This window comes from Coregonus lavaretus, assembly GCF_964263955.1.
Source record: "Coregonus lavaretus genome assembly, chromosome: 22".
NCBI lineage: Eukaryota > Metazoa > Chordata > Actinopteri > Salmoniformes > Salmonidae > Coregonus > Coregonus lavaretus.
The window spans coordinates 28,686,591-28,709,429 of NC_140009.1; the positions used below are offsets into that span (position 1 = coordinate 28,686,591).

Here is a 22,839-nt window from a genome sequence, read left to right on the forward strand (position 1 = left end):
CAGAGTGAAGGAAAAGCAGCCAACAGGTGCTCAGCATATGTGGGAACTCCTTCAAGACTGTTGGAAAAGCATTCCACGTGAAGCTGGTTGAGAGAATGCCAAACGTGTGCAAAGCTGTAATTTTTAAAATATATTTTTTAGTCATTTAGCAGACGCTCTTATCCAGAGCGACTTACAGGAGCAATTAGGATTAAGTGCCTTGCTCAAGGGCACATTGACAGATTTTTCACCTAGTCGGCTCGGGGATTAGAACCAGCGACCTTTCGGTTACTGGCACAACGCTCTTAACCACTAAGCTACCTGCCGCCACGTCATCAAGGCAAAGGGTGGCTATTTGAAGACTCTCAAATATAAAACATATTTTTATTTGTTTAACACTTTTTTGGTTACTACATGATTCCATGTGTTATTTCATAGTTTTGATATCTTCACTATTATTCTACAATGTAGAAAATAGTAAAAATAAAGAAAAACCCTGGAATGAGTAGGTGTGTCCAAACTTTCGACTGGTACTGTATATCCGATAATGTGACATCTGTGGTGGTGGCTATTGTTCAGCAGTGGAATACTGTACTCTGCTCTGATCGACATAAATTATCATGTAGAGCTAGATTGGAAGGAGGAGTTTGTACATACTCACTGTACAAACACAGTTACATTCAAATATCAGGGTTCATTTACACTACTTTTTTCATAAGCTGTGTGGAATTTTATTTGAGATGTTACTAAAACATGATGTGCACATTGTTAACGTGCTGGTTAATTCTGTAATATTACGAATTTGAATGTGTTTTTGTGACTAGAAGTCTAGAACTGAAAGCTGCTAATGACCATGTTTATACTAGCTTAGTAAACTAAGTATTGTTTGTAAATGATTGTTATGGCATTGAAAACTGTAACAAATGCAGATGATAATTTGGTGTGACCAGGGTGTGTGTGTGTGCATGGTCACCAAAACAATTCTTTACATAAATGAAAGCCATACATCTTTTGAAAGATTGTTTCTCCAAATCCCTGCCCCTTTTCCATGAAGTAAAGCTCTGGTATTGATCACAGCGACAATAAATATATTGGAGCACCTTTTAAATGTCAGCCATCATAAATCTATGCAAACAAACATGACCATTTTTGTCTGTCTACTCCACAACCAGGAGACATAGAATTTGAAAATAAACAAACACCGCTTATGGGCCTCCCTGACATTGGTATCTGACCACTGAATATTCTGTACTGAACATACAGTACTTGGGATTTGGGAGGGTGTCGTACTCAGATGGGATAGCACTAGTTATCTCTTAACACTACAATCTGAGTATGCTTCCAGTCCTATGCACAGAATGATGGTATCTGACCTGCTTCCCCCACCCTCATATTGTCACAACACTTATTATGTTTTGTTACCCTTCATATTGTTTTATGTAGAAGTGGGCTACGTTTGGCATGTTTTTAACATTTGTATCCCCTCAGATATTGATAGGTATAATTAATTAGCTGTCAGGGTTATGGTGCACAGTGGAACACTCAAAGGTCTGGTTAGATACACTATATATACAAAAGTATATGGACACCCCTTCAAATTAGTGGATTCGGCTATTTCAGCCACACCCGTTGCTAACAGGTGTATACAATCGAGCACACCGCCATACAATCTCCATAGACAAACATTGGCAGTGGAATGGCCTTACTGGAGAGCTCAGTGACTTTCAACATGGCACCGTCATAGGATGCCACCTTTCCAACAAGTCAGTTCGTTAAACTTCTGCCCTGCTCGAGCTGCCCCAGTCAACTATAAGTGCTGTTATTATGAAGTGGAAACTTCTAGGAGCAGCAACGGCTCAGCCTCAAAGTGGTAGGCCACACAAGCTCACAGAACGGGACCGCCGAGTGCTTAAGCGTGTAGCGTGTAAAAATCGTCTGTCCTCGGTTGCAACACTCACTACTGAGTTCCAAACTGCCTCTGGAAGCAATGTCAGCACAAGAACTGTTCTTCGGGAGCTTCATGAAATGGGTTTCCATGGCCGAGCAGCCGCACACAAGCCTAAGATCACCATGCGCAATGCCGAGCGTCGGCTGTAGTGGTGTGAAGCTCGCCGCCCATTGGATTCTGGAGCAGTGGAAACGGCTACCTGCCCGAATGCATAGTGCCAACTGTAAAGTTTGGTGGAGGAGGAATGATGGTCTGGGGCTGTTTTTCATGGTTCGGACTGGGCCCCTTAATTCCAGTGAAGGGAAATCGTAATGCTACAGCATACAATGACATTCTAGACGATTCTGTGCTTCCAACTTTGTGGCAACAGTTTGGGGAAGGACCTTTCCTGTTTCAGCATGACAATGCCCCCATGCACAAAGCGAGGTCCATACAGAAATGGTTTGTTGAGATTGGTGTGGAAGAACTTGACTGGCCTGCACAGAGCCCTGACCTCAACCCCATCGAACACCTTTGGGATGAATTGAACGCCGACTGCGAGCCAGCCTAATCGCCTAACTTCAGTGCCTGACCTCACTAATGCTCTTGGCTGAATGGAAGCAAGTATCCACAGCAATGTTCCAACATCTAGTGGAAAGCCTTCCCAGAAGAGTGGAGGCTGTTATAGCAGCAAATTAATGCCCATGATTTTGGAATGAGATGTTCGATGAGCAGGGGTCCACATACTTTTGGCCATGTAGTGTAGCAATGTTATTCAAATGTTTATATGTCAGTCCTTGTCAATGTACTGGCAGATATACTATTGCTTCTGTTGTTTTGCTGCACCTGTACAGAGCTCTTTATTATTACACACATCGATCTCCAGGTTACTGAAACACGCCTTACTGTACTGTATTGTGATGTTCTTACTGTACACGTGGTCATTTGCAAAGAAGCAACATTTATGAAATAAATTATCAGGACCCATAATAGAGAATGGTGTGTTTATTATTGTTAATGAAAAATGATATCAAAAGAAGATGTCATTTTGATTTCACTTTCGAATATACAGTCTAGAAAATGTGAATGTCCGGTAAAATAAGGTTTTTCTATATCTGGCTGAACAGCACAAAAAACAAACATTTTTGTATCGTTTAAAGGGATAACATTGACACATGTTCTAACCAATCACAGCCAATCACAATAATATTTTTCAGAAACGTTTGTTTCACCCTCCTGTTGTTTTCTCCTGCTCTAGTAGATTACAGTTTTCCTAGCAGCAGGATATTATGCTGGCACAGATTTTCTTCCTTCAAGATAAGAGTCCCTCTGCAAAGACATGCTAAACATTTTAGCACTCCAGCGCAGTACAACTGTTTTTCACAGAATTGCAGCCACCTTTTGAAAAAATTAATGGATAATTTGACATGTTTTATTCTTTGTATTGTATTATTTATGCCAGCATTTCTTTTGAAAGTTTACACATGCTGGTATGTTGAAAGGTATTGTGTAGGCTATATTTAAAGAAATACACTTTCAATAAAATACAAATATATGTTATTTGAATTACTCCATAGTCTGCTAAACTTAAATTGGTCTCTTGAGCTGGGCAACAGGTTTAATACAGAGTGCTGGGAACTCCTTACTCCACCCACTCCATTCACTGCAATGCAATACATGTTATATGGGATACTTATTGGCTTGTAGAGAAAAAACTTTACTACCTGTCTCAGCTAAAGTTGGGTGGAAAATACTCAGTAGGGTGTCCCATGTACAGTCTATTACAGTTTATTGCATTGGGGGCTATGGAGGGGGTGGAGAACGAAGTGCTGCTGGGTATGTACTACACAGTCCACCTCCAAAACCAACCATATTTGGTTAGTAGAGACCCTACTGAGTATTTTCCACCCCACTTTAGCTGAGACAGGTAGAAACGTTTTCTCTCTACAAGCCCAAAATTCTGAACATACCAGTGTCAACGTTGTATTATTTCATTATTGGTCTTATTTTTATTTTTTATTTTATATTCAATTCCATAAATTACTTATTGGCTTTTCTTATTGGCAGAATCAATATATTTTGATTGAGTTATCCCAATTGCAACGGTTTGAAATGCAGGGATTTATTTTGAAGGTTTCCTCATTACCACAAGAACGTGATGTTATCTTTTGTGCTGCTGGCAGAATACTACTAGTCTCTAGTAGCAACTATTGGTGCCATCTGATTCCAAGGCCATCTGGTATCTTCGATCTCAAAGTAAAATGTAAATTGGTGTTATATTTTTATATATTGGCTCTATTAGCTAAGAGAGTAGCTACGTGTTGAATTCACCATAATAATGCAATTTAAGGTTCGATTGCTCCATTGTTGACATAGCTAGCTAGCTAAATTCGGTAACGTTAGCTGACTCACTGGCTAACGTTAGCTAACGGAGTAACGGTAGGCTAGCAGCTATCTGCAAGCTAACGTTTGTCACTGTTTGTCAATATCTCTCTCCTATTTGCACAACGCCAGATCATCATCATGTCGGGAGCTCTGTTTCCCAGTCTGGTGTCGGGGTCCCGCGGCTCCTCCAGCAAATTCCTGGTAGAGTTTCGGGCCGGGAAGATGACCATGAAGGGTAGCACAGTGACACCAGACAAGCGCAAGGGACAAGTCTATGTTCAGCAGACCGACGACTCCCTCATTCATTTATGTTGGAAGGATCGGACCTCTGGAAACGTGGATGATGTCAGTGGCACTTTTCTGTTGGTGCTGAAACTGCGCCACCATATCTCTTACACAATCTCTCTCTCACTCTCTCTCTATCCTTTGTGTTGTCATGGCTAACTAACCCTTGTGATGAATATGGTTGTCCCTATTCAGGACCTGATCATCTTCCCAGATGATTGTGAGTTCAAGAGAGTGAACCAGTGCAGTACTGGTCGGGTGTTTGTGCTGAAGTTCAAGGCTGGCTCCAAGAGGCTTTTCTTCTGGATGCAGGTGTGTAAGGCAGTTTGAAGATCCTAAAGTTATGTGATCCACACCCCTGCCTCTTTTGTATATTTTATATCACTCTGCCTCCTTCGTATATTTCTCTGCAGAGGAAGGTAATGTTATCAGCAGTTGATTGTATGAGAAAATAATTTCCTGATGTAATAAACTCAGATATTTCTATTTCCCTGTTCTAGGAGCCCAAGACTGATAAGGATGAGGAGTACTGTCGTAAAGTGAATGAGTATCTGAACAACCCTCCCATGCCTGGAGCCCTTGGCAGTGGAGGCAACAGCGGGCATGAACTGTCTGCTCTGGGGGGTAAGGATTAAGGAAGAATGCACTGCACAGTGCACACACTCACAAACAGAGAGCAAAGGTGCTGTGGCATGTTGACACAGGAAGATTGCAATTGTTTTTAGCAATGCATTCTCAGAGATGATAGTTCCTTTCCCACTCAGCCTCTCCTTTGTGCATGATGTGTTGATCCTTTCTGAACATTTTGCTTTCTTCCTCCTGTCCTAGGTGAGGGTGGACTGCAGAGTCTGCTCGGTAACATGAGTCACAACCAGCTCATGCAGCTCATTGGACCAACTGGCCTGGGAGGTCTTGGTAAGTGGCTGTTGTTTAGTGTAATGTCTGCAGTCTGTACTGTACTCTCGGTACAGTAATTTTGTCAGTGGCACTTGTGTCCACCTGTCTTTCTGAATGTGTCTGTCTGTAGGAGGTCTTGGGGCTCTGGCTGGGCCGGGCCTGGCCAGCCTGCTGAGTAGTGGAGGTCCTGCAGCCGGCAACTCCTCTTCAAGGTACCACAAGCCTACGGAGTCACTTCACTAATAAATTAAATAATTTTGTACATTTATGCACTTTCTCTCCAGCTCAGACTACACATTTACTACTTATTAGCCAACTTCTGCAGATGGCTTATTCTACATTTATTACAACCCCTGTCAATTTAGTTTCTCTCTTTCTGTTCCCTCTCCCTCTCAGTCCATCTCAGTCTCCTGCTGTCACGCCCACCTCCACCTCTGCTGCCACACGGCTGGGCTCCTCCCAGGTGCCAACCACACCCATCACCCCGTCTGCCACCAGTGCAGCATCACCCATGGCCTCACCCACCATTCCAGTTGCCCCCTCCATCGCAGCCGGGGCAGCCAGCCCCACCCAGCCCATCCAGCTGAGTGACCTGCAGAGTATCCTAGCAACCATGAACGTACCTGCGGCTGGGCAGGGAGGTGAGGGACTAAACATAGAAATGATAGAGCAGCGCACATCACAGCTCAACAGTTTAGAACAGTGGACAGAGAGAGCAATAATATTTGTGTCTGTCTGACTGACTGTGTTTGTTCTCGCTACAGTGGACCTGGCCAGTGTTGTGACCCCTGAGATCATGGCTCCTATCCTGGCCAATGCTGAGGTCCAGGAGAGGCTGCTGCCCTTTCTGCCGTCAGGAGAGTCCTTGCCTCATAGCACTGACGAGCTCCACAACACACTCACCTCCCCACAGTTTCAGCAGGTATAACACACACTGTTCTGAGTATGTGTTGAGCAGTGCTCTCTTTCTGTGTAGAGTACACTAGAGCTTCAGTTGTCAGACTGTGTAGCAGTGTTCTCTCAGTACACTATTACTACGATAGAAATGATCTTGGTCTCTTTTTTAGCTACCGCTTGAGTGCTACATTTGGTCTAATGCTGTATGTACGATGTAAAGCAGGGATTATTCTCTTTGTAGGCCATGAGTCTGTTCAGCAGTGCCCTGGCGTCGGGGCAGTTGGGGCCTCTAATGAACCAGTTTGGCCTGCCAACAGAAGCTGTGGATGCAGCTAACAAAGGAGGTCAGTGTCCTGTATCTGCGCACAATACATGAACGTAACACAGGGGCCTTGTTTGTCTGTACATTCCATTGTTTAAATAGAACACAAGCATGCAGTCTCCTGCCTGTGCAGACATTTCTTTATAACATTTTTGATAAGATTTCCATAACGTCATTAAGGTTATTTCCTGCTGTTTTGTATCATGAGTGAAATTGAACTTTCCTCTATTCCAGACGTTGAGGCTTTTGCTAAAGCCATGGAGACAGACAGAAAGTCTGACCATGAGGATGATGACTCCAAAGACAATAAGGATGATGAAGATATGAGTTTGGATTAGGACCCTCTGTTAGTTCAGTTTAACTTAATGTATTTTATTTAAATGATTATTTACTGGCTGTGATTTGTTATTCAGAGCACTGAAGCTGTAGACCATTTCCCTCTGTACATGTACTCAGAATAGATATTTAAAGGAATGTAAGACACCTAAAAGGCTCTATTCAATCTCTCACACTTCAGCGACACATCGAATAGAGCTCCTAACCTCTCGTGTTCATTTATAACAAATTAATTATGTACATCCTCAGAGCTTGAATCAACATAACATTAAATGTGTTCCCTGATATATTGCGAACCAGATTACCGTGGCTGTTTAGGACTTGGCCCTTGGTAGACTAGTGATAGCTGCATGTGCCAATCTGTGACCTGTAGCTTCCTGACAAAAAAAATTGTCACATGGTCAGAAAATATATTTCAAAAACATTTGATAATTTAAGAAACACTACTTTTACAAAATTGACACCATCCATACAGGCACAACATTTTCAGAACAGTTCCAACAATTTCACATTATTAACAAATGACATGAGGTAATTTAAGCATACATTTGCAAAACAGAGAGACCAATTCACACCACAGCAGAAATTAGCAATTTTCCACAAAATGTTTTCTCCAATATCACTCACAGAACAATGAGATTCACATAACAGTAGGTCTGTCCAGATACTAAGATACATTATGCAGAGTCTGCAATTTTCCATGATTTTCACAGGTATGGTGGAACACGCAACAGCAACAAGACCAGTTAAATTAAAGGGAATAACATCTGGATAGGACAGCTAGATTATTAAACTGTGGTTTTAGGCACTTACTGTATGTTGAGTGGCATGATCCAACACTAATGAAAATAAATAAGAAATACTGTAAATGGGAAAATAAATGAAACTTTAGGACATTTCACACACAACTGCTTTCTACCTGCACTCGTTCCAGAGATTTTCTTTTGTTTGTTTGATACATCCCCAGATCCATGGGAGAAAAAAAAGCTTTATTTCAAAGATATTTCCTGAGAACTTAAAAATATGCCAACTGGCTCGTGGATGATCCAGCACATTGAACAATACGGTAAGAATACTTATTGCAAATCCTATCCCTGGATGTTGACAGAACACCAACCAAGTACTGATATGAAGTTTGATTTAACATTAACCATCACAGAGGAAAAGTAATGTGTGATCTAGATCGACACTGCCAACATGTTTCCAGCCATCAGAGGCAGTTTGCACAGTGAGTGAGGAAGTAAAGTCTACACAGTTCAGACGTTAATAGCAGCTACAGGGCCAAGCCACGAAAAGGTCCATACAAAAACATCCAAGCCGTACAAAACCACAAGTTCCAAACAAATGATACAATAAAACAAAGGAATGGCTGATGCTTCTACAGTATAGTTTAAAGTGGCACTCTGGCCAGCCCAGAACTCCCTCACAAACACATAGGCAAACAATCATATTGCGACTAAGTCCAATGATTGATCTGTCATTTTCACAGCAAGTGAAGAAAGTCATATCAACAAGCTAGCGAGATTATATATATATAATATATATACATACACATATATACATATACATATATATATATATATATACATATACACATATACATATATACACACACAGAACAAAAATATAAACTAAACATGTAAAGTGTTGGTCCCATGTTTCATGAGCCGAAATAAAAGATCCCAGACATTTTCCATATGCACAAAAAGCTTATTTCTCTCAAATGTTGTGCACAAATTTGTTTACATCCCTGTTAGTGAGCATTTCTCCTTTGCCAAGATAATCCATCCACCTGACAGGTTTGGCAAATCAAGAAGCTGATTAAACTGCATGATCATTACACAGGTGCACCTTGTGCTGGGGACAATAAAAAGGCCACTAAAATGTGCAGTTTTGTTACAACACAATACCACAGATGTCTCAAGTTGAGGGTGTGCAATTGGCATGCTGACTGCAGGAATGTCCACCAGAGCTGTTGCCAGAGAATTGAATGTTAATTTCTCTACCATAAGCCGCCTCCAGTGCCATTTTAAAGAATTTGGTAGTACGTCCAACAGTCCATGTGTAACCACGCCAGCCCAGGACATCCACATCCGTCTTCTTCACCTGCGGGATCGTCTGAGGGGGTTCTGAGGAGTATTTCTGTCTGTAATGAAGCCCTTTTGTGGGGAAAATCTCAATCTGATTGGCTGGGCCTGGCTCCCCAGTGGGTTGGCCTGGCTCCCAAGTGGGTGGGCCTATGCCCACCCATGGCTGTGCCCCTGCCCAGTCGTGTGAAATCCATAGATTAGGGCCTAATTTATTTATTTCAATTGACTGATTTCCTTATATGAACTGCAACTCAGTAAAATCTTTGAAATTGTTGCGTTTATATTTTTGTTTAGTATAGATATAAATAATGAACAAAAATTAAAAACGCAACATGCAGCAATTTCAAAGATTTTACTGAGTTACAGTTCATATAAGGAAACCAGTCAGTATCTGGTGTGCCCACCAGTTGCCTCATGCAACCTCCTTCGCATAGAGATGATCAGGCTGTTGATTGTGGCCTGTTGTCCCACTCCTCTTCGATGGCTGTGCGAAGTTGCTGGATATTGGGGGGAACTGGAACATGCTGTCGTACACGTTGATCCAAAGCATCCCAAACATGCTCAAATGGGTGACATGTCTGGTGAGTATGCAGGCCATTGAAGAACCTGGACATTTTCAGCTTCCAGGAATTATGTACGGATCCTTGCGACATGGTGCCGTGCATTATCATGCTGAAACATGAGGTGATGGTGGCGGATGAATGGCACGACAATGGGCCTCAGGATCTCGTCACAGTATCTCGGTGCATTCAAATTGCCATTGATAAAATGCAATTGTGTTCGTTATCTGTAGCTTATGCCTGCCCATACCATAACCCCACCGCCACCATGGGGCACTCTGTTCACAACGTTGACATCAGCAAACCGCTTGCCCACACCACGCCATACACGTGGTCTGCGGTTGTGAGGTCGGTTGGATGTAATTCTCTAAAATGATATTGGAGGTGGCTTATGGTAGAGACCTCTACCAGAGACCTACATTCTCTGGCAACAGCTCTGGTGGACATTCTTGCAGTCAGCATGCGAATTGCACACTCCCTCAAAACTTGAGACATCTGTGACATTGCACAATTTAGTGTGGCCTTTTATTGTTCCCAGCACAAGGTGCACATGTGTAATGATCATGCTGTTTAATCAGCTTCTTGATATGCCACACCTTTTAGGTGGATGGATTATCTTGGCAAAGGAGAATTGCTCACTAACTGGGATGTAAACAAATTTGTGCACAACTTTTGAGAGAAATAAGATTTTTGTGCATAAGGAACATTTCTGGGTTCTTTTATTTCAGCTGTCATCAAGGCAAAGGGTGGCTACTTTGAAGAACCTCCGATATATTTTTGATTTGTTTATATGTGTTATTTCATAGTGTTGATATCTTCACTATTATTCTACAATGTAGAAAATAGTAAAAATAAAAGATAAACCCTGGAATGAGTAGGTGTGTCCAAACATCTGACTGGTACTGAGATACATACATATATAGTTTTGCTAGACATTACTGCACTGTTGGAGCTAGAAACAAGCATTTCGTTGCACCTGCGATAACATCTGCAAATCAGGGTACGCGACCAATAAACTTTGATTTGAGCTATAATGAGCAAAAATAGCAACACCAGGCACCATTTACACATAAAAATGACTTTTCTGCACCTTTGGACGGTAAATGAAATGATTTCAAACTGATATGGCAACCATCAACATCAAAGCCTCCTCTCTGTGTGTTCTTACAGACACCCCCATTGGGATGCTACCCTACCCATCCTACACCCAGTTTGAGCTATTTTTCAGTCAATATTTAACCTGTACTGTTTGTACAAATAAACATGTTTGTTTTTTTATCGATCAGAATGCAATACACACCCCAGAAAGTTCGGAACAAACGGACACAACAAGAATCAAAACAAAGAAAAATCATAGTCCAATATCTTTGCAGAAAATATTCTTAATCCATCATATCAAGTCATATCAAGGGGTTCAACTCATGATAAAGAAGAATAAAAAATAAATATTGAGTACCGTACCCAAACCCTTTTATTCCCCCAGTTTGAATAAGGGGCATGTCGGCTGTGCTGACCTGCTACACCTAAACAGATTCTAGGGTAGAAGATGCCTCCCTCTGGGTGATGATCCAGGATCAGCATTTCCAATCAATATCCAAACTGGCCCCAGGCCAGTGCTCCAGGCCACTTCCAGGCTCCAGCCTAGCCCTGCTGCACCAGCCTGCGGTAGTGCGGCATGACCTTGCTGTCAGGGAGGTAGAGCCCCATCTCCAAGGCAACCAGGACAGGGAACTCCAATGGAATCAACTCCCGCCGGTTTATACGAAAACGTTCCTCCAGCTTCTGCTCAACCATGGAGGGGGGAGGGGGAGGGGGGGGGGGGGGGGGAGCAACAACATGGCTAAGAATCTGAATAGTACGGTATTTTCAATTCTTAGAAAAATGTATGTCACGCTCAAATGGGTGGGTTGAATAATATTGTATGTTATGTTAGTAGAGCTACTTGATTGTAGGTTGCTCTGGATAAGAGAGTCTGCTAAATGACTAAAATGTACATGTAAGAAATTGCTTCACTCACGTCAATCAGCTGTCGGACCTCCTGCTTCTTCAGATCACTGCTGATCTTAGCTGCCAGCAGGACGCAGGCAGCAGACACCAGCTTCCTGTTCTGTTTGTTCAGGCGGCCCTGCAGCACCAGTTTCTCAAAGTACACAAAGGCCATCGCCACCGTGACTGGCTGCAGACTGCACTCTTCTCCCACCGCACGAATCTCCCGCTTCAGGCTGTCAAACAGGAGGGAGGTTATGGTTGTGCATGGTAGGCAGATATGCAGGATTTGCATTTGTAAATGCATGGTTTGGAGACAAAGATACAAAGGGGAGTTTCAGACATCGATATAGACAGTGGATTTAAAAAAAGAATGTGTTGACTTATGTGTGCTCATGTCTGCACCTTCTTATCTTGCTGAGGGTCAGTTTGATATGGGGGAACTTCTCCTTGAACGTCTCATTCATGTCTTTTTTCAGGTCTGACGGCTTCACATACTCAATAACAGTCGTCTGGAAGACAGGGAACAAGATAAATATGAGAACTTTGCTTTCATCCTATTCATAGAGATTCCATGTAAGGGATAATCAACTCGGGGCTCTATGCGTTCTCTGGAAAATAATGAACGACGTGGAATGTGTGTTCTACGACGCGCTAGCGGAGTGGAACTGACCTTCCACGGAGTTGCATTATTTTCCAGAGAACGCATAGAGCCCCGAGTTGATTATCCCTTTTATACCGTGGCTATAATTTAACTAATTTACTGCTAGAAATGTGTTCATTTGCAGGTAGAAATGTGTTCAACATCCACTGAAGTAGCTAGCAAGTTTTGACAGTAGTTGCCTTGGTAAGCAAACAGACTTGGTAGTTTAGCTAACCAAACCATCAGTCCTAGCTTGCTATTATGAAAAACAATTCGACTTTTGCTTTCAAAAGCAGCTCCAACATAGAACATGTAAGAACTATAGCCATTTAATTATACCGTGCGTTATAGGCAAATAATGCATGTTCTAGAAATCCCTTCAAGCCAATCAAAAACGAGTATTCAACAATGCCATGGTATAATTAAGCAATAAGGCCCAGGGGGTGTTGTATATGACCAATATACCATGGTTAAGGGCTGTTCTTAGGCACAACGCAAGGCAGAGTGCCTGGATACAGCCCTTAGCCATGGTATAGGCCATATACCACAATCCCCCGAGGTGCGTTATTGCTATTATAAACTGGTTACCAACGTAATTAGAGCAGGAAAAATAAACGTTTTGTCATATCCGTGGTATACGGTCTGATATACCATGGCTGTCAGCCAATCAGCATTCAGGGCTCGAACCACCCAGTTTATAATATGATGTAATTTGTATTATGTGTAGTAAAGATTACTTGTCATAAAATTGCTTTATGATATGGATTGTTTTATGTTTATAATGGTGCTACTGTACAAAATCAGTGCATTCTGGAATGTCAGTGTGTCTTGTGATATATTGTCTAGTTACAAAGTCATGTGTTGAGGTGTGTGTTACATGTATCATTTTATATGAATGCTTACCATATATGATGCAAATATAAGAACTCTCTTGTGTCTCCCGCAAGGCCACTGAGGGTCACTGAGTAGGTAGGGATCATAGTCTGCCAGGTCTTCTATACCTGTAAAAATGGGTATTAAATCAAATGAGAAGACACACACACAGTAATGATTGCAAAAACAATTTGCCAGAGAAGAGAGAGAGTGTATGTAAGCCTCTATTCTAGTGAAGTGGAGCGTACTAGGGTCCTGTCCTATGGTGCTGTTGAGTCGAGACGGGTTGGTGTAGTTCTTCTGGCTGTTGCCTCGGTAACGGGACAGGGGGGTCTGTGTTGTGCTGGGCTCTAGTGGTCCACTGCTCTTCGGCCTCACCAGGGCATTAGTGGGAAAAAGGAACCGGGCGTACGATACCGTCTGACGAGGAAAGATGCATGTCAACTAACACAAAGCACAGACAGATAGTACGTAATCACACTCTCCAGTTCAACCTTACCTTTCCATATGCACCTAGCTCCACCCCCAGGCCCTCCAGGCCAGGGAACAGGTCAGAGCCCACCCCAGTGGACAGCCGTTGTCTCTGAGCCTCCAGCTTTGGGTCACTGGGTGGGCAGGAAGAGAAACTACTCATGTCACCATCATGCAGCTCCACATTAAAGCCTGTGATCATTATAACACAACTCCTTTCCTGAGGGCGATACATGACACCTCTAGTTGGTTGGGGCTGTGTGTTTGTACCTGAGGTGAATACATTCTCCATAGGGCAGCACTGAGAAAGCAGCACATAGAGACCGCTTGGCACAAATCAGCATAATCCTGCAGGACATAGATAGCAAGTACAGGCACACAAAACATACAGTGTCAGGCTACACAAACAACAGCTACAGTCACACACACTACTAAACTACAGCATTAGTACTGCACTTATTAGTACAATAAGTATACAAGGCAGGCAATACGCTTGACCTCATCTTTACTAGAGTCTGTTCGCCTACTAATCTCACGGCAACCGCCCTCCAGGTCTCTGATCACTAGTTTGTTTTCTGTCTCCCTTTCCTCCCACCCTAGCGCCGTTGTAATCTTCGCTCTCTCTCTCCCACTACTCTCCCCTCTTCTATCCTATCATCTTTCCCTTCTGCTAAATCCTTCTCCCTCCTGATTCTGCCTCTTCGACCCTACTCTCCTCCCTTTCCGCATCCTATGACTCGCACTGTCACCTTTCCTCTCGGCCGGCTCAGCCCTCCCCTCCTGCTCAGTGGCTGAGTGACTCATTGCGAGCTTACAGAACAGGGCTGCGGGCAGCTGAGCTAAAACTTCTGGAGGACCTATCATCCTTTCACTCCTTCTTCTCTACCTTCTCTTCCTCTGTAACTCTAGGAAACCCTTTTCCACCTTCTCCTCCCTCTCTGCGGACAACTTTGTAAACCACTTTGAAAATAAAGTTGACGACATCCACTCCTCGTTCACTCAGCCTATTGAATCCACTGGTCCCACTCACACAGAACTACCCTATGCCTTGACCTCTTTCTACAGATGAAATCCTGCGACTAGTGAGATCCGGCCGCCCAACAACCTGCCCGCACGACCCCATCCTCCCTTCTCCCGTTCCTCATCCCTGACCACTGGCTGCATCCCCTCAGGCTTCAAAATGGCCCGAGTCGCTCCCCTCCTCAAGAACACTTGACCCCTCTGATGTAAAAAAAACTACAGACATGTATGCCTTCTTTTCTTTCCAAAAAACTTGAGCGCTGTCTCTGACCAACTCTCTCGCAATCTCGCTCAGAATGATCTTCTTGACCCTAACCAGTCAGGCTTCAAGACGGGTCACTTAACCCGAGACTGCTCATCTCTATGTCACTGTGTCACGGAGGCTCACAGCACTGCCAAAGCTGACTCTCTCCTTCTGTTCTCATCCTCCTAGATCTATCCGCTGCCTTCGACACCATGAACCATCAGATCCTCCTCTCCACCCTCTCAGGACTTGGCATTTCAGGCTCTGCACACTATTGGATTGCATCCTACCTGGCAGGCCGCTCCTACCAGGTGACATGTAGAGGATCTGTATCTGCACCACATACTCTCACTACTGGTGTCCCCCAGGGCTCGGTTCTAGGCCCTCTCCTCTTCTCTCTATACACCAAGTCACTCTGCTCCATCATATCCTCACATGGTCTCTCCTATCATGGCTATGCAGATGACACTCAACTACTTTTCTCCTTTCCCCCTTCTGACACCCATGTGGTGACACACATCTCTGCGTGCCTGGCAGATATCTCAGCTTGGATGTCGGCCCACCACCTCAAGCTCAACAAGATGGAGTTGCTCTTCCTCCCGGGGAAGGCCTGTCTGCTCCAAGACCTCTCCATCACGGTTGACAACTCCATGGTATCCCCCTCCCAGAGTGCAAAGAACCTTGGCGTGACACTGGATAACACCCTGTAGTTTCTTCAAACATCAAAGCAGTGACGCTCTCCTGCGGGTTCATGCTCTACAACATCTGTAGAGTACGACCCTACCTCACACAGGGAGCGGCGCAGGTCCTAATCCAGACACTTGTTTTCTCCCATCTGGACTACTGCAACATGCTGTTGGCTGAGCTCCCCGCTTGTGCCATCAAATCCCTGCAACTTGTCCAGAACGCTGCAGCACGCCTGGTGTTCAACTTTCCCAGATTCTCCCATGTCACCCAGCTCCTCCGCACACTCCACTGGCTTCCAGTAGAAGCTCGCATCCACTACAAGACCATGGTACTTGCCTACGGAGAAGCAAGAGGAACTGCCCCTCCCTACTTTCAGGCTCTGCTCAAACCCTACACCCCAACCAGAGTACTCCGTTCTGCTACCTCTGGTCTCTTGGCCCTCCCACCCCTAAGGGAGGGCAGCTCCCACTCAGTCCTGGGCGTGAGCCTCCAGTCAAACAGGCGAAACTGGAGGTCCAGTCAAAGGACCAGCCCTGTTCCAAAAAAGCGGAAAGGGCGCACAACAGCTCCTGTCGGTTCCTATGACAAGCCTGTTACATATAGCAATATCCCTAAGCCCAAGACATCAGTCCATAACGCATGAGGGACCAAAATGGGACCCTTCCAGAGTGAATGAAGGGAGCACGTTTGTTCTTGGGTCCAGAGCAAACAAGGCTTTAGGAATGGGTGGCACCAGAGGAAGGACTTACATCAAACATGCTGACCTCAAGTATGCGGCCGCTACCCAGGACAAACACTGGTTGGCAGAAAGACAGCATATGAGAGCCACAGATGAAAAGATGGCCTATCTCCTTATTGAAGAGAATGTCCAGGACCTGTCTCTGAGTAATGATTACAAACATTGTCCTGACCTGAAAATGACCCCAGTTGAATTGAATCCTTTTACGGTTCCCGGGTGGATGATTAAGAAGATGCAGAAGGCCATGGAAGCCCAGAGTTCAGGGAAGGAATGAAGTCCTAGTCAGCAAATGGCACACTGTTCCTTGGCCTATATAGTGCACTACTGTTGACCAGAGCCCTATGGGCCCTGGACAAAAGTAGTGCACTAAAGGGAATAGGGCGGCATTTTGTGGGCGGCAGGTAGCCTAGCAGTTAAGAGCATTGGGCCAGTAACCAAAAGGTTGCTGGTTCGAATCCCCAAGCCAACTAGGTGAAAAATCTGTTGATGTGCCCTTGAGCAAAACACTTAACCCTAATTGCTCCTGTAAGTCGCTCTGGAGAAGAGTGTCTGCTAAATGACTCAAATGTAAATGAAGCTAGGACAGCAGTGTCCCTGACCATCTTCCAAAAACATCTTAAATAATCCCACAGCACCTCCCCAAAAAATAAAGAAATATCATACTTGACTCTTTTCCCTCTTACTAGCACTGACTTTGCTGATAGCTAAAGTATGTGGACATCCCTTCAAATTAGTGGATTTTGATATTTCAGCCACACCCATTGCTGACAGGTGTATAAAATCGAGCACACCGCCATGCAATTTCCATATTCAAACATTGGCAGTAGAATGGCCTTACTGAAGAGCTTAGTGACTTTCAACGTGGCACCGTCATAGTTTGTCAAATGTCTGCCCTGCTAGAGCTGCCCCGGTCAACTGTAAGTGCTCTCCTTATTATGAAGTGGAAACGTCTAGGAGCAACAACGGCTCAGCCGCAAAGCGGTAGGCCACACAAGCTCACAGAACGGGTGCTGAAGTGCGTAGCGCATAAAAGTCGTCTGTCCTCGGTTGCAAAACTCCCTACAGAGTTCCAAACTGCCTCTGGAAGAAACGTCAGCACAAGAACTGTTTGTCGGGAGCTTCATGTAATGGGTTTCAATGGACGAGCAGCCACACACAAGCCAAAGATCACCATGCGCAATGCCAAGCGTCAGCTGGAGTGGTGTAAAGCTCGCTGCCATTGGACTGTGGAGCAGTGGAAACGAGTTCTCTGGAGTGATGAATCACGCTTCACCATCTGGCAGTCCGACGGATTAATCTAGGTTTGGCGGATGCCAGGAGAATGCTACCTGCCCGAATGCATAGTGTCAACTGTAAGGTTTGGTGGAGGAGGAATAGTGGTCTGGGGCTGTTTTTCATGGTTCGGGCTAGGCCTCTTAGTTCCAGTGAAGGGAAATCTTAACGCTACAGCATACAATGACATTCTAGACGATTCTGTACTTCCAACTTTGTGGCAACAGTTTGGGGAAGGCCCTTTCCTGTTTCAGCATGACAATCCCCCGTGCACAAAGCGAGGTCCATACAGAAATGGTCTGTCGAGATCGGTGCAGAAGAACTTGACTGGCCTGCACAGAGCCCTGACCTCAACCCCATCGAACCCCTTTGGGATGAATTGGAACGCCGACTGCGAGCCAGGCCTAATCGCCCAACATCAGTGCCCGACCTCACTAATGCTCTTGTGGCTGAATGGAAGCAAGTCCCCGCAGCAATGTTCCAATATCTAGTGGAAAGCCTTCCCAGAAGAGTGGAGGCTGTTATAGCAGCAAAAGGGGGGACCAACTCCATATTAATGCCCATGGTTTTGGAATGAGATGTTCGACAACCAGGTGTCCACATATTTTTAGCCATGTAGTGTACTTTGAGGAAAAATGTACTTACTATGACTGTGATATGTGGTTGTCCCACCTCGCTATCTTAAGATGAATGCACTAACTGTAAGTCGCTCCGGATAACAGCATCTGCTAAATTACTAAAATGTCAAATGTAATGTACATTACCAGGACAAAAACATGGTATACTGTAAACAACAGCGTCAGCCAACAAAGCTACTTCAGCCAGTCAACAGCAGCACTAGAGAAATTTTTTTTTGTGAGAAACTACAAACTACACAAAGTTCATACACAACCAATGCAGTATAAATCTGCTAACAGCTTAAAAACGACTGAGTAGCTCAAAGCAACTGTAAACAGCCAGCCATAGCACTTAGGCCTATCTATAGACAAGCTAAATCTACACACAACCGCTAAAGGCGCCAGTCTTCACAACACACCAGTCAATAACATACAACCTCAGCCAGCCCAGCAGCCTCTCCTTTGGGATCTCAGCCTTGCAGCTAAAGCTGGGGCCAGACCTTGGATAAGAGATGTTTATCTCACCTTGGGGGAAATACAGAAACCTTTTAAATCCCCTTCTCATCCTCTCCAGTGGTTTTACACAGTTACTTCAATGCTCTGTATAGCCTAAATACAAGTTCATAAGCAAAGCCAGAATTGTTGTGTAACTGGTTATTGCCAGAGCCATATATTAGAGAGTTGGGCCAACGTTTAGAATTGTTAATATTGTTCCAAGTCTAGACATTCAGTTACATAGCATTATTTAAATATTTCCCATGTAATGTTAATGGGGCACTAACATGGCTGCCATAGAATTTTGAAGTGTCATGTAAATGCACTATAATGCTCATTTTAGACATTACACTGTGTACAAAACATTAGGAACACCTGCTTGTTCCATAACATAGCTTTCACCTGGTCAGTCTATGCTCCCTTATTGATGTCACTTGTTAAATCCACATCAAATCAGTGTAGGTGAAAGGGAGGAGACAGGTTAAAGGATTTGTAAGCCTTGATACAATTAAGACATGGATTGTGTATGTGTGCCATTCAGAGGGTGAATGGGCAAGACAAAATATTGAAGTGCCTTTGAACGGGGTATGGTAGTAGGTGCCAGGCGCACCGGTTTGAGTGTGTCAAGAACTGCAACGCTGCTGGATCTTTCACGCTCAACAGTTTCCTGTGTGTATAAAGAATGGTCCACCACCCAATGGACATCCAGACAACTTGACAACTGTGGGAGGCATTGAAGTCAACATGGGCCAGCATCCCTGTGGAACGCTTTCGACACACACCTTCTAGAGTCCATGCCGTGACGAATTGAGGCTGTTCTGAGGGCAAGAGTGGGTGCAACTCAATATTAGGAAGGTGTTCCTAATGTTTTGTACACAGTGTTTATTTCCGCATGTAAATATTAATGGGGTGCTAACATGGCTGCAGTGCCATGTAAATGGTCACATAATGCAGAAACCCAACTCTCTAAATACATGGCTCTGGTTATTGCTAAACGATGTTACAACACGTCAGCAACATGTGATACTGTATTCGCATTTTGGACACATGACACACAGGATACTATGGACATGATATTGTCTATGATTAAGTAATGTTCAGGTAGGGTGAAATGAGAGGGGTTCTAAAACGGTGTTTGCCTTGTTGAAACAGATAAGATTACAAAAATGCATGTCTTATGTTTATGTCTCCAGGGAAACTTTTTTTTCTAAAGACAACCTAACATTAGGCTGTAGCTATAGCTCATGAAAACACATTGAGGAAGAGACAAAGTTCAACAGAGAGCGAATAGTCTGGGTGCAGCCTGAGCGTGATATTTCAGTCCCATCTTACATAAGGGGTGTTTTACTGTTATTGCCAGAGAGGGTTATATTTCCACAGGACACCTCTTTGGTGTTTTGATTTGTTTCCAAGGGTGGTTAAATTCACTGTTGCAATTCACCCAGTCCTGCTGTTACTCGTTTAGGGGGCTAGCTAAGTGAGCGATCTTAGTTCCAGCAGGTCTCTTAGTTAAAAGCCAAACGTATGTGTTTGCATTGCACGGGCTTAGTATAGAACTGGCTGTAAAACTACTTCATGGAAAACTCTTAAGGCCTTCGCAATCTTCTTCCCTCTTTTCTATAGACGGTACAATTATCAATTCAATTTAACTAATTTACTGTATGTCATGGAGTTGACTTAAATGCCATTTAGAATGCCTTTCTCGATCCCACTTATTGAGCCTACAGAAGAACGTGTTATGTTTTGGTTGTTAATTTCATTAGAATACATGGTTTGCGCAACATCTCCTACACTCTCATCTACTACTTTAACTCACCTGCTGCCTCTTGTGTCGTACTGCCTCATACTCTTGATAAAGTGGACCTTCTTGGCCACCCTTGCGGGTCCTGGAGAGCCCAAATGATTCCGTGATCTAAGACAAAATGGAGAACCCAAAAAGATGTGTCAATTAAAACGTCAACATTAGTAAATGTCTAATGTCTGGACCAACAGATAGCAAGCAGTACCATATCATTTCTCAGTGAGTTTTAGAATATGGAGGTAGACCAATTCTGTGCATGAGGGGAATTAACAATGTTCTTGAAATAATAAATGAAGGAAGACCTTGTAGATTTCTTTACACCACATATTTGAATAACAAAGCCAAAATTACAATCTTAGGTGAGAGGGAGCTTAAGTAATTGTCTGGTTTTTCTAAAGATGATCAGAGAGAAGGAGCGGGAGAGAAAGACAGAAAAATATATGTGGGGTGGGGAAGGGAGAGATGAAAACACAGGACAAGATCTGACAATGATTTTAATGTTTACTTACACAAACCACAGCAGATAATGTTGTTAAAATAAGCAAACCAATAAACAAAATATGGAAAAACTATATCAGATAATTGTATGAGCACTTAGTTTTATTTAGTGATATATTGTGCAGCACTTGTAGCTGCCTGCAACGTTTTTTATCGGACCTTGACAGGCAGATACGATTTTCTCAAATGGGGCAGCTGATAATATAAAAATATATAATCATAATATTATTGCCTTGAGAAAAACGCTGATTTTAAAAAACAACAACTACAATTTCGAAGGTAGGTCTGGTAGACTGTGACCATTTGAATAACCATTGATTTCTATAATGAAACTACCTGTTGGAAATATGCGGAAGTAAGAACACCTTTATAAATCAGGCCTATTCTGTCAAACGTTGAAACAGCCAATGTTGCTTACAATGAATACAAAAGCAGTGAGTTACACCTACAGACCCGACTGCTGGTCATCATGACAGATCCCTGATTGTTTCCCACCCTAATAAAAATTGAGTAGCTAATATGTCCCACCTTTGACGTGTATCCCCCGGCACGGAATTCAGAGTCTGGAGCACAGATGGCGATTTGGCAATTGGATTGAAGGTCTGAGGTCCAGAAGTGGGGGACAGGGGAGTATCTGGGGGTACCATGGAGTCTACACCCTCAAAAAACACCTCACTGCACCCCACAGCAGCACTTGAGCCAGTGTCTGTAGACATATCCAAATTAGGAGGGACTGGGCTCAGTCCCCAGATCCCCGCCACAGTAGTAGCAGCGCCACCGGCCAAGTAAGGTGATACATGGGGGAAGGTTCCGTAGGTACTCGGTGAAATTTGAGGGTGTCCAGTCGTATGTGCCCCAGCGGCGTCTCGACTTCCGAGCTCGGCTGCGTCCCTTTGACCGAGGTTTCCATTGCTGAGATGATATAAAGGCCGTCCGTCTAGAGATATGTTGTTCAGAAAAGAAAGAGCCGCCTGTCTCCGTTGTGAGTCTTTACCTTTTCGGAGGTGTTCTTTGTGTGATTTGGCAGGATTACTGTCTGTTTTACACTGACGACCGCACGCAGCAGTCGCCATTCTAGTAATAGAATGATTGATAGTGCGCATTGAGGAACGAATTTAGCCGGCGAGAGGACAACTCCACGCCCACCATAAGATGATTGGTTCAGACTTATCATTATGTAAATAACTTCGTTCTAGCGGATTGGCTGTGAGATATACACTGAGTATCCCAAACATTAGGAACCTCTTTTGCCCTCAGAACAGCCTCAATTCGTCGGGGCATGGACTCTACAAGGTGTCGAAAGCGTTCCACAGGGATGCTGGCCCATGTTGACTCCAATGCCTCCCACAGTTGTGTCAAGTTGGCTGGATGTCATTTGGGTGGTGGACCATTCTAGATACTTAAGGGAAACTGTTGAGCGTGAAAAACCCGGCAGCGTTGCAGTTCTTGACACAACCCCGTTCAAAGGCACTTAAATATTTTTCTTGCCCATTCACCCTCTGAATGGCACACGCACAATCCATGTCTCAATTGTATCAAGGCTTGAAAATCCTTCTTTAACCTGTCTCCTCCCTTCATCTACGCTGATTGAGGCGGATTTAACAAGTGACATCAATAAGGGGTCATAGCTTTCCCCTGGTCAGTCTGTCATGGAAAGAGCAGGTGTCCTTAATGTTTTGTACACTCAGTGTATAGATGCCATTTAGCAGACGCTTTTATCTAAAGCGACTTACGTCATGTGTGCATACATTTTATGCATGGGGATGAACAAACTATCCTGGCATTGAATCCTGGCATCCAAAGCAATACTCTACC

The 22,839-nt window shown here is 43.9% G+C and overlaps 2 protein-coding genes and 1 pseudogene across 3 annotated transcripts; 2 read left to right on the top strand and 1 right to left on the bottom strand.

The window, feature by feature from the left end:
• The first annotated feature begins 4,078 nt into the window (after positions 1-4,078).
• LOC311149677 (proteasomal ubiquitin receptor ADRM1-like) lies at positions 4,079-7,315 on the top strand. The gene is made up of 10 exons (XM_084186880.1): positions 4,079-4,169; positions 4,421-4,636; positions 4,772-4,888; positions 5,077-5,200; positions 5,405-5,491; positions 5,604-5,685; positions 5,870-6,114; positions 6,238-6,395; positions 6,612-6,714; positions 6,927-7,315. Exons 2-10 carry the CDS (start codon positions 4,430-4,432, stop codon positions 7,028-7,030), a joined length of 1,227 nt encoding a protein of 408 aa, XP_084043006.1. The 5' UTR covers positions 4,079-4,169; positions 4,421-4,429; the 3' UTR covers positions 7,031-7,315.
• A 3,064-nt stretch (positions 7,316-10,379) lies between these two features.
• On the bottom strand, positions 10,380-22,127 carry LOC311149776 (CDK5 and ABL1 enzyme substrate 2-like; the record flags this gene model as incomplete). Its single annotated transcript, XM_084187004.1, has 8 exons — positions 10,380-11,460; positions 11,696-11,900; positions 12,070-12,176; positions 13,211-13,308; positions 13,429-13,600; positions 13,680-13,785; positions 20,542-20,637; positions 21,553-22,127. The coding sequence occupies 8 exons, from the start codon at positions 22,125-22,127 to the stop codon at positions 11,320-11,322; spliced, it is 1,500 nt and encodes a 499-aa protein (XP_084043130.1). The 3' UTR covers positions 10,380-11,319.
• LOC311149448 (deoxynucleotidyltransferase terminal-interacting protein 1-like) lies at positions 15,766-16,615 on the top strand (annotated as a pseudogene). The gene is made up of 2 exons: positions 15,766-15,864; positions 16,056-16,615. The product of its transcript is annotated as a deoxynucleotidyltransferase terminal-interacting protein 1-like (transcript).
• Positions 22,128-22,839: the final 712 nt, after the last annotated feature.

Excerpts from the sequence above, each read along its gene's own strand:
- LOC311149677 (XM_084186880.1), top strand. The coding sequence starts at position 4,430 with ATGTCGGGAGCTCTGTTTCCCAGTCTGGTGTCGGGGTCCCGCGGCTCC. Across the intron at positions 4,889-5,076 it reads GGCTTTTCTTCTGGATGCAG|GAGCCCAAGACTGATAAGGA; the intron begins GTGTGTAAGGCA and ends TCCCTGTTCTAG. Across the intron at positions 5,686-5,869 it reads GCCGGCAACTCCTCTTCAAG|TCCATCTCAGTCTCCTGCTG; the intron begins GTACCACAAGCC and ends TCTCCCTCTCAG.